General features: G+C 45.5%; 1 protein-coding gene across 3 annotated transcripts in view; it reads right to left on the reverse strand.

The window, feature by feature from the left end:
* Nucleotides 1-14,818, reverse strand: part of LARS2 (leucyl-tRNA synthetase 2, mitochondrial) — a 152,789-nt gene that overhangs the window by 78,323 nt on the left and 59,648 nt on the right. For all 3 annotated transcript variants that reach the window (XM_025989262.2, XM_072721091.1, XM_072721092.1), the window contains exon 7: nucleotides 9,912-10,055. In XM_025989262.2, coding sequence (XP_025845047.2) covers nucleotides 9,912-10,055 — 144 coding nt within the window. The remainder of the gene's footprint in view (nucleotides 1-9,911; nucleotides 10,056-14,818) is intronic.

Raw genomic sequence — 14,818 nt, forward strand, 5'->3', positions numbered from 1 at the left:
CTTCTGATTCCCAGGGGCCACTCAGGTCACCTCCCTGCCCCTGGATGGAAAGGACACAACCAAGGCTATCCTGTACCCCGCAAGAGGGGGAGCAAGCAGTGAAACAGCCACACCATGCACTCAGCCCAATCTGTAGCTCTGGGCTACCCTTGTCTGGAAAGGTGCTTTTGTTCTGGGAAAGCAGAGTCTCGGGAGCAAGACTGAAAGCTTTTATTGGTCTAATAAGGGAGGGAAAAAAAAAATGGGGACAGCAGTCTCACGGGACATTCCGCTCAATTACCTTCAAGTTGGAAGCCTGCCTGTAAATTGAAAACTTGCAGGAACATAAGACCATCCCTTCCGAGGCACTCGGGTCTACAGAAGATATGTAAATAAATGCTGACATAACCCTGCTATCAGGTGTTTTGGTTTATGATTACTAAAATGATGATAATCATTCTGGAAAATATGAAGGATGAAGAACAAGTTTCCCACAATCAATATAAATACCTAGGGAGGTCACTATTAATATTTTATTCCATGGCTTTCCATCCTACTAATACCTCATCTTCCACTGATTCAAAGATACATATTTTCTTTCTTCCTTCCTTCCTTTTAAAGATATTTATTTATTTATTTATTTATTTATTTGAGAGGGAGAGAGAGAGAGAGAGAGAGAGAGAGAATAAGCGGGGGGAGGGGCAGAGGGAGAGAGAATTTCAAGCAGACTCCCTGCTGAGCATGGAGTCAGATACAGGGCTCGATCCCATGACCCTGAGATCATGACCAACATCAAGAGTTGGATGCTTAACCGACTGAGCCACCCAGGTGCCCCAAAGATGCATATTTTCCCCACAAATGCTGAAACTGGGACCTGTCTTATAATCAATGGTGCCTTTGACACCATTTTTCTTTCTTATGGAACAAAAGATGTAATGCCAGTCACGTGTTGCAGCTGATAAAATGTACTAGGGTTGTGGGTACTCATGGGATCTTCATGTAGTTAAGATCATGCTGTTAGTCTACTCTTTTTAAACTACCAGAGTGTGCATTTTGCCAGAGTTCACAACTTATTACCATTCTAGAAAGGATTAAATCTTTATTTCGAGCAAATCTGACACTCAAAATTAGCCACCGTGGAATAGTAAACAAAACAGAGAGAAATGGAAAGATACTGTGGAAAATTGTTTTCCTCTCTAAGAAGGACATTTATTTTGAATAACAAAGCACTATCATATGATTATGGATATGGCTGTTAATGCCTGTTTCCCTCACAGCACGGCAGCCACAGGATCAGTGTCCTTGTTCCCCAAGCAGCCAGGCTCCAAAGGTCTAGGGTAAGGGCAGGACGTTGGAGGAGAGATATGACACAAAAAGACACAGTTTCAGGTTAGAGGCCAGCAAACCAATTCCATCAAGAACAAGCTAGAAAACTTGCAACCACTGTCCTTGCCATTACCTGGCCACCTATGCCCTGCCCCTGCCCTTATTACACTTCCTACTGTGCTAATGTCTGGCCTTCCTGCCAATACCTGCCCTCTGACTGCACGGAGTGCTCAGAAATGCCTGGTTGCTTGGGAACCCGTGCTCAAGAGCTGGTGGAAAGCACGCAGACCTGGCTCTCAGGAAACCCATATTGGGTGCTGGCTTTCTTGGGCTTGGGAGCCTAGTTTTAAAATGAGGAATGGGCCAGGTCTGTCATTTTCAAGGACGCCACGAGCCCCCAGGGGAGTAGGAGGGGGGGCAGGATGTATGCTGCTAAAGAACAAGCAATGCCCGATCCTTTTAATTTGTCTTTAGATTGCATACTGATTTTGTAATTTCAAAATAATGAGGTTTTTTTTTTTTTTTTTTTGCATTTATGTTTTTCAGATCAGGGCAGGGATTTAAAAAGCACGAGAGACTGTGGGCTAAATGTGGGGGAGCCTATGCACTGTTTGCTCAAGTTTCTTCTAGCTTTAAAATCCAAATGTTGGGGTACCTGGGCATCTCAGTTGTTTATGCCTCACTTTGGCTCAGGTCATGATCTCAGGGTCATGGGATCAAGCCCTGGGTCGGGCTCCAAGCTCACTGGGGAGTCTGCTTGAGATTTTCCCTCCCTCTCCCTCTGCCCCTCTCCTCAGTCATGTGCATGTGCTCTCTCTCTCTCTCAAATGAATGAGTTGTTTTTTTTTTTTTTCTTAAGATTTTTATTTATTCATGAGAGACACACAGAGAGAAGCAGAGACACAGGCAGAGGGAGAAGCAGGCTCCCTGTGGGGAGCCTGATGCAGGACTCAACCCCAGACCCTGGGATCACGCCCTAAGCTGAAGACAGAAACTCAACTCAACCGCTGAGCCACCCAGGCATCCCTCTCTCAAAAAATTTAAATCAATCTTTAAAACCCAAATGTCTCCCTAAGCTAAAGGGGTTCACTGGTAACTACACTCAGCAACCCTCTCTGGCATACCCATAGACCCCCACAACAAGGTGATAACAAAGCCCTTTATTCTCATGGGGTCCAGTTAACACTTTGAGAAGGAAAGAGGTTCTTACACCCCAACGGATCTGGCCAGGAGCTCAGAAAGCCCACTCAGGGTTTAAGAGCAAGACAACATGTTTAGTTTTGCCTTCATTTTTTCCTATTCAGATCTACAATTTATTTCATTTTCAGTATAACCGAAGAAGTATAGGTTGACCCTTGAACATCATGGGTTTGAACTGTACAGGTCCACACAGTACAGCACCATAAATGTATTTTCTCTTCCCTATGATTTTTTTTTCTTTTTAAAGATTTTATTTATTCATGCGAGACACAGGCAGAGGGAGAAGCAGGCTCCCAGCAGGGAGCCTGACATAGACTGAATCCCAGGACTCTGAGATCATGACCTCAGCCAAAGGCAGACGCTCAACCACTGAGCCACCCAGGTGCAGAGGGAGAAGCAGGCTCCCTGTTGGGAGCTCAACACAGACTCAATCCCAGGACTCTGAGATCATGACCTCAGCCAAAGGCAGACGCTCAACCACTGAGCCACCCAGGTGCCCCTTCCCTATGATTTTCTTTCCTCCTGGCATTTCCTCTTCTCTAGGTATCTTCATTGTAAGACTACAGTATATAATACATACAACCCACAAAATATGTGTTTATCGACTGTTTCTGTGATGTTAGGTCTCTCTGGTCAACAGTAGGTTATGACTAGTTAGATTTCTGGGGACTCAAAAGTTATCTGTGAATATTCAACTGCATGGAGAGGGGGCAGCGGTCAGCACCCCTGAACCATGTTATTCATGGGTCAATGGTATTTATTTCTCTCATTTTTCCCTTTGCAGTCATTCCTTCTATGTTAGATACAAAACCCCCCAAACAACACAGAAATGGAAGCTTCTTGTTTGTCAAGCGTGCACACTGACTAGGACCCCGTGTGTCCGCTTCAGAAGTGCTTTGGGCAGGCTGTGCAGGCACAACTGTCCTCAGTTCCCAGACTGCAAGGCACCAGGAAAAGGGAGAGGAGGGCTCACAGGGAACGGAGCTGATGGAGAACACACACAGATGTGATCAGGCACTGGCAGAGGGCCTGCCAGAGGTGGCCAGGAAGGCCCTGTGTCTAGGGAGAGGAAATCTAATTACCAGTGTCATCTCGGTACCATCCACAAACACTGTGGGTTCCTGAACCCTGGAGCCAGGGCCCTTGCCCTGCATCAACTCTGATGAACCCTTCCGGGCAGAGTTCCCACCAAGGGCTGCGAGGAGCCAGCCAGCCATCCCCCTTGCAGTCTCACTGTCACCCCCAGCTGTGGCTGTGACCCACTCCAGGCAGCAGGAGGCTTGGGGACTTCAGGGAGCTGTCAGCCTCAAGGCACCTGCTTTCCTTTCGGCCCTGTTCCCGCACCCCCTGGATCCTGCCCACTTCCACTCCAGAATGACTTCCAGGGGGCTCAGGGGAAGCTCTCCCTGTAAGAAGGCTGACAATCACCCCAAGGAGTATAGAGGGAACAGCATGGAAGGTGGGGGATTGAGTTCACCTTACAGCTTAGGAGAGGAACGATCCTAGAGAGGCAGGGAATACAGAGGAGAGAAAGAAGTCAGAGAGATTATGTAAGGAGGAGCAGATTTAACAACTAATTAGTTTTGTGAGACAGGGTGTCAAAACCAGATCTTAGGGATGAGAACAGAGTCTGTGGCTTCCAAAAGAAGAGACAGCCAGGGCAGGGGGAGAAGTCTAGAAGGAAGCTCGCACTCAGAGGGTGCCCCTGAGCGCTGCTCTCAGAGTTCAGGGGTCTGGAGCCTGCAAGGGTTCAGCTACTCTTACCACTCAGGAGCTGAGAACATATTTTGTTTTGACAAGCAGAGAGGCATAAGGCCACCTTTCCAGGCCTGGTGAGCACCAAGAGGCATGGCAGGGATGATGCCATAATAGCTTTAAAGCCACAGGGCTTTTAAGAGCCAACCCTCACATTAGATAAGCCCAAGCATCATCATTAAATGTGGCCCTGGCCAGTGTCCTCACTGCTTTTTATCCCAAAAGCCCTGCAGAGAAGCAGACAGCTCATTAAACGTGTCTCACCTGTCCCTCCCCTCTCGGTTCCCAGAAACTTGGCCTCCTCAGCCCACCTTTCATCTGGGCCTCCACCCACCTGTGAAGAAGCAGGCCCCAGCATGAAATTGGGGCAGAGGTGCAAGGGGGCAGGGGCATGGAGGCTACTCCCTTTCATTTTCCCTGATTTCTCGAGGGCTCCCCAATTTCATGAGGGCACATTGTTGCCTGGCTGCTTCTTGCCAGCAGAAATTCTACTTGCAAATACCTGTGAGACATGAAGTTTCCCGCACGTCTGGAAGGCAATAAAATGTTCTCTGAGAGACATTCTGCACTTCCCATCCTTCATCACTTCCTGGAGATCCTCCTCACCCCCTCCCTGGTGCTCACCTGTGTTGTCACAGGGATCCTATTGTGCTGTGCCCCCTCAACCTGAGCCCATCTCCTGCACTAGCCTCCATGCTCCCTGTGGGCATCTAGCTCAGGTCTGGCCGGGCGCTCGGTAACATCTGGGGAAAGAATGAATGAATTCACTCCCTGAGATGTGATACAGACTGCCAGCCACAAGCTCCAGCACTTGGACTTGAACCCCAGTGCTATTACTTATTACCAGTGGGAGCCTTGGTTTCCTTTTCACTAAAATGGGGATAACAGGCACCCCAGCCCTCAGGGGGAATAACATGAGGGTTAAGTAAGATGGTGTCTGTATGAAGCCTGAGCACTGATCAGATCTGATCAGATCATGGGCAAGCAGGTAGGAAATGGGAAGAGAAGATAGACTTTGATATTCTAGCAGCTACCAGGTAATTCCTGAACACTTGGATGGTATACCCACCAATCTAGGGTGGTGGCTGACTAAGCACCATGACGGCATGATGATGCCCATCTTACTGCCAAAGGGGAACCTATGTACAGTGCCCCAGGAGCTGAGGGCCTCTGGGAGGCAGCATCTGGGGGCTACAGGAGGCAGCCACAGAAATCAAAACTGCAGATCTGTTAGAAAAGTTCAAATGGGAAGCCAGGTCTTTGTCTCACCTTCCAACTGTCACCCAGCTGGGAGGAGCTGAGGCGTTCGCTCAGACCCTGAATCTCTTCTTTCTGTGGGGAGGTCTGCAATCCCTGCTCCTCCCCTTGCTCTCACCTCATGGTGCTGCCCACAGGATACCTCCCACACACCTCTGCCAAGACTAATTCATGTGCTTTTGATACTCCTACTGCAAGTTTTCTTAACATTTCACAAAGCAAAAGAGTCCTAGCAAGACTGGGTGGGGAGGTAAGGGGAGAAAAATCTAGTAACATCACAGAAGAGGCTTAAAAAGGGATTTCTGCATTTCAGGGTTCCCTCTAATTTTCACATTGGGCCTCGTCTTGCTAATCTGGAAGGTGAGTGAGTGAAAGGAGGGCCCCCGCACAGCCACACTCCCCAGCAAAACCAGATGCAGACACAAAGCTCTAAAGATGACTGTGGTGGGCACAGCTCACGGGCCATCCCAGCACTAACTGGCCCTTCCCTTCCCTCAAACAGCTTGACTAAAGAAGCTTAAAAAAAAAAAAAAAAAAAAAAAAGGGAGCCCAAGCCTGCTTTCCTAGTCTCCTTTGAAACTGGAGAGTAGGGACACCTGGGTGGCTCAGTGGTTGAGCATCTGCCTTTGGCTCAGGGCATGATCCCAGGGTCCTGAGATCAAGTCCCACACTGAACTCCCCGCAGAGGGCCTGCTTCTCCCTCTGCCTGTGTCTCTGCCTCTCTCATGAATAAATAAAATCTCAAAAAAAAAAAAAAAAAAAAAAAGAAAGAAAAGAAAAGAAAAAAAGAAACCGGGCAGTAGCCACATGACACAACTGGAGCTAACAGGACATCAGTGGAATTTTGTTGGGGGTTTGTGGGAAAGTTCTTGCTTTCCAGGTAAAAGAAAGTCACTCACACTGCCCCTTCTGTCTCTTTTTGTCTTGAATAGGATGTCTGAAGCTGCAACAGCCATCTTACAACCAAGAGGTGATAGGCAGGAAGGAAGGGCTAAGAGAACCACCGAGATGCCAGCTGAAAGCCCAATCCCGGTGCAGTCCCAGCAACTTGGGCCTTCTCATGTGGGAAAAGTCAACTCCTGTTTGTTTAAGCTACCACTAACTCAAGTTTTTAGTTACTTGCTGCTGAGAGCATTACTAACTGATCTGACACCTCATCTTCTCTCTATAGCAGGACCTCCTCCCTGATTCAACACTATTTCTTTTTTTTTTTTAATTTTTTTTTTTAATTTTTATTTATTTATGATAGTCACAGAGAGAGAGAGAGAGAGGCAGAGACACAGGCGGAGGGAGAAGCAGGCTCCATGCACCGGGAGCCCGATGTGGGATTCGATCCCGGGTCTCCAGGATCGCGCCCTGGGCCAAAGGCAGGCGCCAAACCGCTGCGCCACCCAGGGATCCCAACACTATTTCTATCATACTAGGTTTTAAGGTAGATGTCTTATCTCATTTGATCTTTGAAATTTCAAATCCATTACCTGTGGTTTCCCACGGCCCCCATGAGACAGCCCAAATTCCTGAAGACCTAAAGGGCTTTGGCTGATCTGGCTCCTAACTCCCTCTCCAGATTTTCCAGCCCTGCTGAATCTCTCCTCTTGGCTTCCTGTTGCAGTTCTCCTGTCATTCTTTCAGTTTCTCAAAATTATTACATACGTTTCTACTTCAGGGCCACCACATGACGTTCCCCATATGAAGGAGCTCTCCTCCAGTCTGTGGCTTTATTTAACCCTTACTCATCCCTCTGAAGCCCAAACAGTGATTTTCTATTTCAGATATTGTACTTTTCTGTTCTAGATTTCCAGTTTTTTTTTTAATAGTTTCCAGTTCTCTTCTGAGATTCACCATCTGTTCACTCATCATGACCATCTTTTCCTTTAAGTCCCAGACTATTTATATAACAGATGTCTCTGGCTCTATCTCCTAATTCTAACATCTGGGTCATCTCAGAATTTATTTCTACTGGGCTGCCCCTTCTCCCTTTTTTTTCTCTTGATGGGCCACAATTACTCAATTTTTCCCAAGTCTAGTATTTTTTAAATTATATGTGGAACATGCAGATAAAAACTATGTACAAAGTCTGGATTATGTTGTCTCCCTTTTGTTGCTGACTTTTGTCTTGAAAGCTCCTTTCGAAACTTGTCGGGTTGACTTTTATTCTTTAGTAAGTTGAGTCTATTCTGATTTTGTCTTGGTCCTAGGATGTCATCCATACCTCTAACATATGGCCTTTTGGGAGTCTCAACTGCAGACTTCTGGCTGGACCATGACTCCAAAATCTCTGAGCACTGTGCAGTCTTCTGGTATCTGATCTCCCCTGTCTCACTGTGATCATTTTCTGTTAGAGCTTCTGGAGTCTTGCTTTTGTGCATGTGTAGCCTCCAGCCAAGGACTTACAGTGTACATCGATTTCTGCTCGCCCTTACCACTCCCATGCCACTCCCTCTTCTCCTGATTTTCAGGGCAAACCAAGTGCTGACCTCTAGAGACAGCTTTTTCAATAAATCTGCACAGGAGTTCAGCAAGAACCAGGTGAATCACCATGGTAACTAACCATTTCTGCTGAACAGCTGAAAATTCACAGCTGACAATTTAAAGAATAATGTCCCTCAGTTAGGTTATAACATTCCCAGCTGGAGGCAGAGGTCAAAAAAAAAAAAAAAAAAAAAGACCTAATTAGATGACCTTTCCCACAATGCCTATCACAGAGTCATCTGGAGATGACCTGGCTTCCCTCCTGGTAATGCAGCGGACCTAGGCTGTCAGCAGATAGGGGCTCCCACTGCCTGGGATGTTATGGAAACAATGTCCTCAGCTTTGTTTTTCTCAATCAGTCTCTTGATATTACCGTGTGTTTCAAAGGAGCAAGGCACTGTGTTAACAAGTTCTAATGGGTAGTTTGCCAAATCCATATGCTAGTCTCTGCTACATTCTGAACAAATGCTAGTCTCTGCTACATTCTGAACAACCTATAATGGGAAAACTACCTCATTTAAGACCTGTCTTTTGAGTGAGAAAACTGGAGGTCATATATCCATATGGCACTGGTGTTGTGAGTTGGTGTACTGCGGTTCTAATTCAGCAAAGTTCTGTACTGATCAGAGGTTATTTATAACTTTGTGCTTTCCTGGCATGTAAGAAGACAGTATTGGATCTGACCCAAAGTCCATTTCAGCCCACTACCCTCTCTCTGACAGAGCACCCCAGGGGCTACTATGGATGGGTATAACTGTCCTTCTCATGGTGACTACCATGGGGCAAGAACTAGAATGGCACACCATCAGTAGCCTGTTAAGAGGTCTTTACCTTTTCAGATCCTGTTTATGTCCAGTCGTAAGCTAAAAAACCTGGAGATTATCAGATTGCCATGGGGAGCATCCCTGATTTGCTCTAGTCATTTCTCTCTGGAGTTTTAGAGAAATATCTCTCAATTCCGTATTCTGAAACTCAGTAAGCTTGAAGTATATCTTGCACAGAGTGGTTCTGGCATACCCAGAATGAGTTCTTCTGCTCAGGCTATCAGTGATTTCATAAAAAAACCTCTTCTTTCAATGGCTGACTTTTCTGAACACAGAAAGAGCCAGAAAGCACCTTAAAAACCACTTGGTCCCACCGTCTCCTTTTATTGATGAGAAAATGAAGCCTCTTGACTCACACCGCTTACAGTATTAATTAGGGATGCAACAAGAGTCAAAATCAGAGCTTCGGCTCCTGGTTTAGTTCATTTACACTCTGACTTTCCTTCATGGAGATCGACCATCTCTTCACTCCCTTTATTTTATTTTAAGATTTATTTATTTGAGATAGAGTGAAAGAGAGACAGAGAGTGCACAAGCAGGGAGAGGGAGAAGCAGACTCCCCACTGAGCAGGGAGCCCAATCTAGGACTTGATCCCAGGACCCTGGGATCATGACCTGAGCCCAAGGCAGACGCTCAGCTGATTGAGCCACCAAGGCACCCCTCTTCACTCCTTTTAGATGGTATTCTCTGGACCTTCTGAAATGTCCTACTCTTTCTGGAGGTTTTATTAGTATTATACAGATGAAGATACTTTTTTCCTTTCTAACTATATTGCTGATATAATTGCAAAGTTGAATGTTTTTTTGCCTCTATGGCAGCACAATGACTGAGTGTGTTGAAAGGTCAGCAAAACAATGGCCAACCATGACCTCTAGGTACCATTCTTGACTTACCTTGAAAATACCCAAACCCATTGCCTTCTCAATGAGTGACCCTAAGGCTCACATGCTTCCAGTCTACACACCCACAGCTCCAAGAGCCCTTCCTGGAGATTATTCCCAACAGCGAGGCTCTCTAAGACCCAGAAGACCTTGGTGTTACCTCCCAACACAGACGGTATTACTGGGGCAGGGGGCAGGCACTAGGTGGATACTCACCTTTGCATAGGCAGTTGTCTTAATAAACCATTGTCGGAGGTACTTCTGTTCCACCTTTGCTCCAGAACGCCACGAACAGCCATGTTCATCCACCTGCTCATTGGCAAGCACTGTTTGATCCACTGGGTCCCAGTTAACCAAGGCCTGTTATAATTCAGAAAACAAAATGATGCAATCTGGTGACTATACTAAATGGGGTCATCTCAAGGTTCCTTACATGTGAAGGGTCTGCAAGTGCAGTCTCTGCTCTGAGACTTGAGGACATCTCCTTGGGAGTACTGCATGGCAAGGAAACCACCAGTGTGGTGCAAAAAAAGAACACATGAACGACCTCTGTGCTTTCATCATAGAGTGGGCCTGGGAGGAAGCCTGTGAGTAGGTGCCTAATCAAGTTTGGTATATTCTTGTGTGAAAGGATGGAGCTGCAGGATTGGGAATTTTAGTAAATAGAAGAAAAGGAAAAAAACGGTACTGGAACTTAGCAGAACCAGGTTATTTTAGGGGAAATAAATACATTTACTTAAATTTACATAGCTAGCATTTGTTGAGTGATTACCATGTGCTAGATGCTGTGCTAAGGATCAAACTAAGGTTGGCTCTTCTAAGTCTTCACATTAAGGGTAAAATAAGGGTAAGGGTTAGGTAAGGGTAAGAATTAAGGGTAAGAATATTATTATCATTACTTGCAGCAAGATTTACTATCGAATTCCACTCATTGGGCCAGAGATCTTTGTGGTGTTAATAAAAGACTTGCCTCTCGTATAGCATACCACCTACACTTGTGAATTTACTGGCCAGCCAGCGGAGGTAAGAATATATTACAGAGGAGGAAGTTGAAGAATAGAGTGATTTGATAACTTGTCTATGGTCACAGAGTCAGTAAGTGAGAGAAAGGGCAAGAACTCAGGTCTCTTGAAACTATTAAAACTTTTTGCAACTTTTAAAAACTCTGTGTTTTTTTTTTAAGCTTTATTTATTTATGTGAGAGTGAGAGAGAGCGTGCATTATGCAAGTGTGGTGGCCGAGGGAGAGGGGGGAGAGAGAGAATCCTAAGCAGACTTCCCGCTGAGCATGGAGCCCAACGTGGGACTCAATCTCACCACCCTGAGATCATGACCTGAGCCGAAACCAAGAGTTGGATGCTTACCAGTGCCCTAAAAACCACTTAAATTCAGATAGAACATACAGAGAACAATGTGGATCAATTTGAAGTGTACAACTTAACAAATTTTTGTCAATGCTCATTATCAAGATACAGAACATCCCCAGAACCCCAAATAATCCTGTCGTGCCTTCTCCCAAATCAGTATCTGTCCCCAAAAGGCAGCAATATTCTGAGATCTGTCCCCATAGACATGGCCGGCTGACTGCACCTGCAGTCTTAACTGAAGCTTCTCTCCAGAGTGCTAATTTGTTTCTGTCATCATTTAAAATAAGTACCTTAGCTGTCAATGTTCATCCTTTTATGACATTAGGGTAAGACTTAGGGCAAAGAAGGCAATGAATACAAATGAATATAATAAATCCAAAGGAGATGTGTCCAGGCTCTGAAATATCCTGACTTGATACTCGTTGTTTTTTAAAAATATTTAAAATAAGGGGCGCCTGGGTGGCTTAGTCTGTCGAGAGGTAGAATCTTGATTTCGGGTCAGCTCATGATCTCAGGTCACCGGATAGAGCCCTGTGTCAGGCTCTGCACTCAGCAGGGAGTCTGCTTGAGGATTCTCTCTCCCCCTCTGCCCTTCCCCCAACTCATGCACGTGCTCCCTCTCAAATAAATAAATTAATTAAAAATAATGTTTTTAAATAAGTAAAATTTTACTAAGCAATTCTAAGAAGAGATTATAGACTGACTCCTGGTTTCAACTCAGGTCATGATCTCAGTATAGGGCTCCATACTCAGTGGGAAGTATCAGCCCCTCCAAATCCTCTTTCCAGCCTGGTCTGTACCCTAGGAAGCTGATCTCTGCACCCGAATTAACCTGGGCCCTTGCTCTATGGCTGTGCTCAACCAGTGAGAAGCACCCTGGTATCTTCTCCACTGGGCCGTGTCTGGTGGCACCAAAGTCCACACATCCTCAGGCACACAGGCCTCTGTTCTTGCTCTCCCAGTTCCAACAGCGGCCCCTTCAGCCTGGGGTGGCAAAGGCTTCCCTCTGTTGCCAGCACCAGGTACTTAACTACTCCTTGTGGGTCTCCCTAAACTGCACAAAATCAGTCCTTTTATCACATTTTCTTCAATAACTGCTTTTGGGTCTCCTGCCGAGACTATGACTGATCTAGAGATATATCTAAAAATTCGGAGTGGAGGACAGACTAACCCATCCATGGGTTGTGCTTTTACAATTAAAACATAGTGCATCCACTGAAAAACTTAGGCTTGAAAGCACAGAGGCAGAGGGGGAAAGGTATGCACTGAATAATTTTTTCCTTCTCTCATTTCATAGTCCCTGAAAACTTTGGATCCATAAATATAGAGAGACAAAATACAGGACAAAAGTACCTTAGATCTGAACACTTTGGGTTAATAAACAGGATGATTTACTTATCTATTTATCATTGCCTGTATTAGGGCGTTATAGGAAGAGGTACCACTTAAAAGATAAGAGGCACCTGGGTGGCTCAGTGGGTCCATCGTGGACTCTTGGTTTCAACTCAGATCATGATCTCAGTACAAGGCTCTATACTCAGTGGGAAGTCTCCTTGAGGATTTTCTCTCTCCCTCCCCTACTGTCCCTTCCCCTCACTCACATTCTCTCTCAGATAAATAAATCTTTAAAAAATAAAATAGGGACGCCTGGGTGGCTCAGTGGTTGAGTGTCTGACTTTGGCTCAGGTTCTGATCTCGGGGTCCTGAGATGGAGTCCCACATTGGGCTCCCCGCAGGCAGCCTGCTTCTCCCTCTGCCTAGATCTCTGCCTCTTTCTCTGTGTTTCTCATGAATAAATAAATAAAATCTTTTAAAAAATAAAGTAAAATAAAAGATAAACAGAAAGGGCTAAGTATTATTTAGGAACATGCACAGGTCTTTCAAGAGCTCCCCTCCCCCCCAAAAAAGATGCACAACTAAAACTATATAAAACAGAGAAGAAAGAAAAAAATTCCTTTATACCGCACCTCTGCCTCCTGCCCTCAGCAAACTTCCAAGGATATGGGAGGAGCAAACAGGAAGACTGCAGAAACAAAGAGGACTTTATTTTCTTATCAATATTTTCCCACGTGGCCTGGCATCTCTCAGGCTCTAGGTTACAAAGTACAATGAGGGAGATGTGCTCCTAAGAGGTTTATATGTTATAATAAAACCCTGGTGTTGAATGAAAGACAAAAGTAAAACACAAAACCAATTTTGTCCCCCTTCCATGAAAGTCCTAGGGGAAGAGGAAAGGCATCAAAGAAACAGCCTCTCAAATCATCATTGATTTGAGAACCCATTGGTGTTTCTCCCCAGGACCTGCAGGGGGTCAGGCGCAACGTCTCCACAGGTGGTGAATCCAGGGAGGCGGGACAAATGCAGGGCCACCAGGGTCCTGGGTGTGCAGCATGTATAGTCTCGTGAAGCTCCCAGGACCTGCTTCCCAAATCCTTTTACTTGGGTCTCCATTCTTATAAACAGTTTCTATCAGATAGCTTCCCTTGAAACCAGGGTCTTATCCAACATTTCTGGATTTTCACACCTTGAACATGGACTTTGATGGACACCCTGATTTTTACTCAAGCACAGTCTTGCTATATTTAATGTGGTTTCTCGACAACTTCACTGCTTTTGGTCTTTTCCTTTTCTTTCCTGATCAACCTTTGTTTGCCATTACCCACTAAAGCCACCTCGATGCTCCTTTATGGTTAACTACCCTTATGTATAAAACACAGCCTATACCTGTGTTTTGAAATCAACCTTAAATAAATAAATGATTCAATCAATCCATGAAATCATTAAAGCACCTACAAACATACCGGATTCTATGAGATTTTGCCCACTGCTTCTCTCTTTTAAGTTACCTGGCAACATCACAGAAGGAGCCATTCCAAATAAGAGAATTTCCCCAGCCTATCAAGGGTTAAATACCGGGATTCATATATTTTTGTTTGTTTGTGATCTGTGGGAAGCTTTCCGAAAGTCTTTTAGAAAAGCACCCCTGACATAGTCATAAATCTTAATCAGCCATGTTCACAAGAGTGATGGTGGGTGTCCCATCATTTCCACCCTCTTCCCCCTCTCCTTCTTGGACCCTGGTTCTCAGAGGGGTGGGCAACTATGGGCTCCAGGAGAGATTCTTGGGGTGCTTTCATCTCATATTATCATTTATAAATTTTCTGTGACACATCAGCCATGTGGTGTCTATTGCCCCAGTGGGCCTCCTATTCCAAACCTACTTTCTTATCTCATCCTTCCCCTTCACTTGGATCCTCCTTCCCCTTGCCTCCCTGGGCCTCACCCTTTACACGGATGCCAGTTCCTTCTAAATCACCAGTCCCTTCTAGATCACACCCTTCATTAGCATGCTTTTGTCTCCTGGCCAAGGCATCACCCCTCAGGCCTTTGGCTACCCTCCATCATTTCCCTTGCTTCTTTCTCCTCAGGCTCTGCTTTTTACTACCAAAAACTTTTCCTGAGTATGCTGTTAGGCAGCTGCAGGTTCCAGAAGGATGCTTTAGGGTATTGATTTTCTCAAGGTCCATTAGTTCTTTTTCCTGACAAAACCATGTGTAATTAAGGAACATCACATAAATCTTATTAAGAAATCGAACCCTCAAAATCTATCTTCCTCTATTCTATCTAGAATGGGCTTCAGTTTGGACTGAGTCCGGAGGTGAGGGTTGCCAAGGCTACCAGTTATTTACTGCCACCACCTTCCAAAGCCACGAGAGGGCAGAGTGGGAGAGGCTGCCCCTGTGTGCACTGTTTCCTT

The sequence above is a fragment of the Vulpes vulpes genome, chromosome 9 (genome assembly GCF_048418805.1).
Source record: "Vulpes vulpes isolate BD-2025 chromosome 9, VulVul3, whole genome shotgun sequence".
NCBI classification, from domain to species: domain Eukaryota; kingdom Metazoa; phylum Chordata; class Mammalia; order Carnivora; family Canidae; genus Vulpes; species Vulpes vulpes.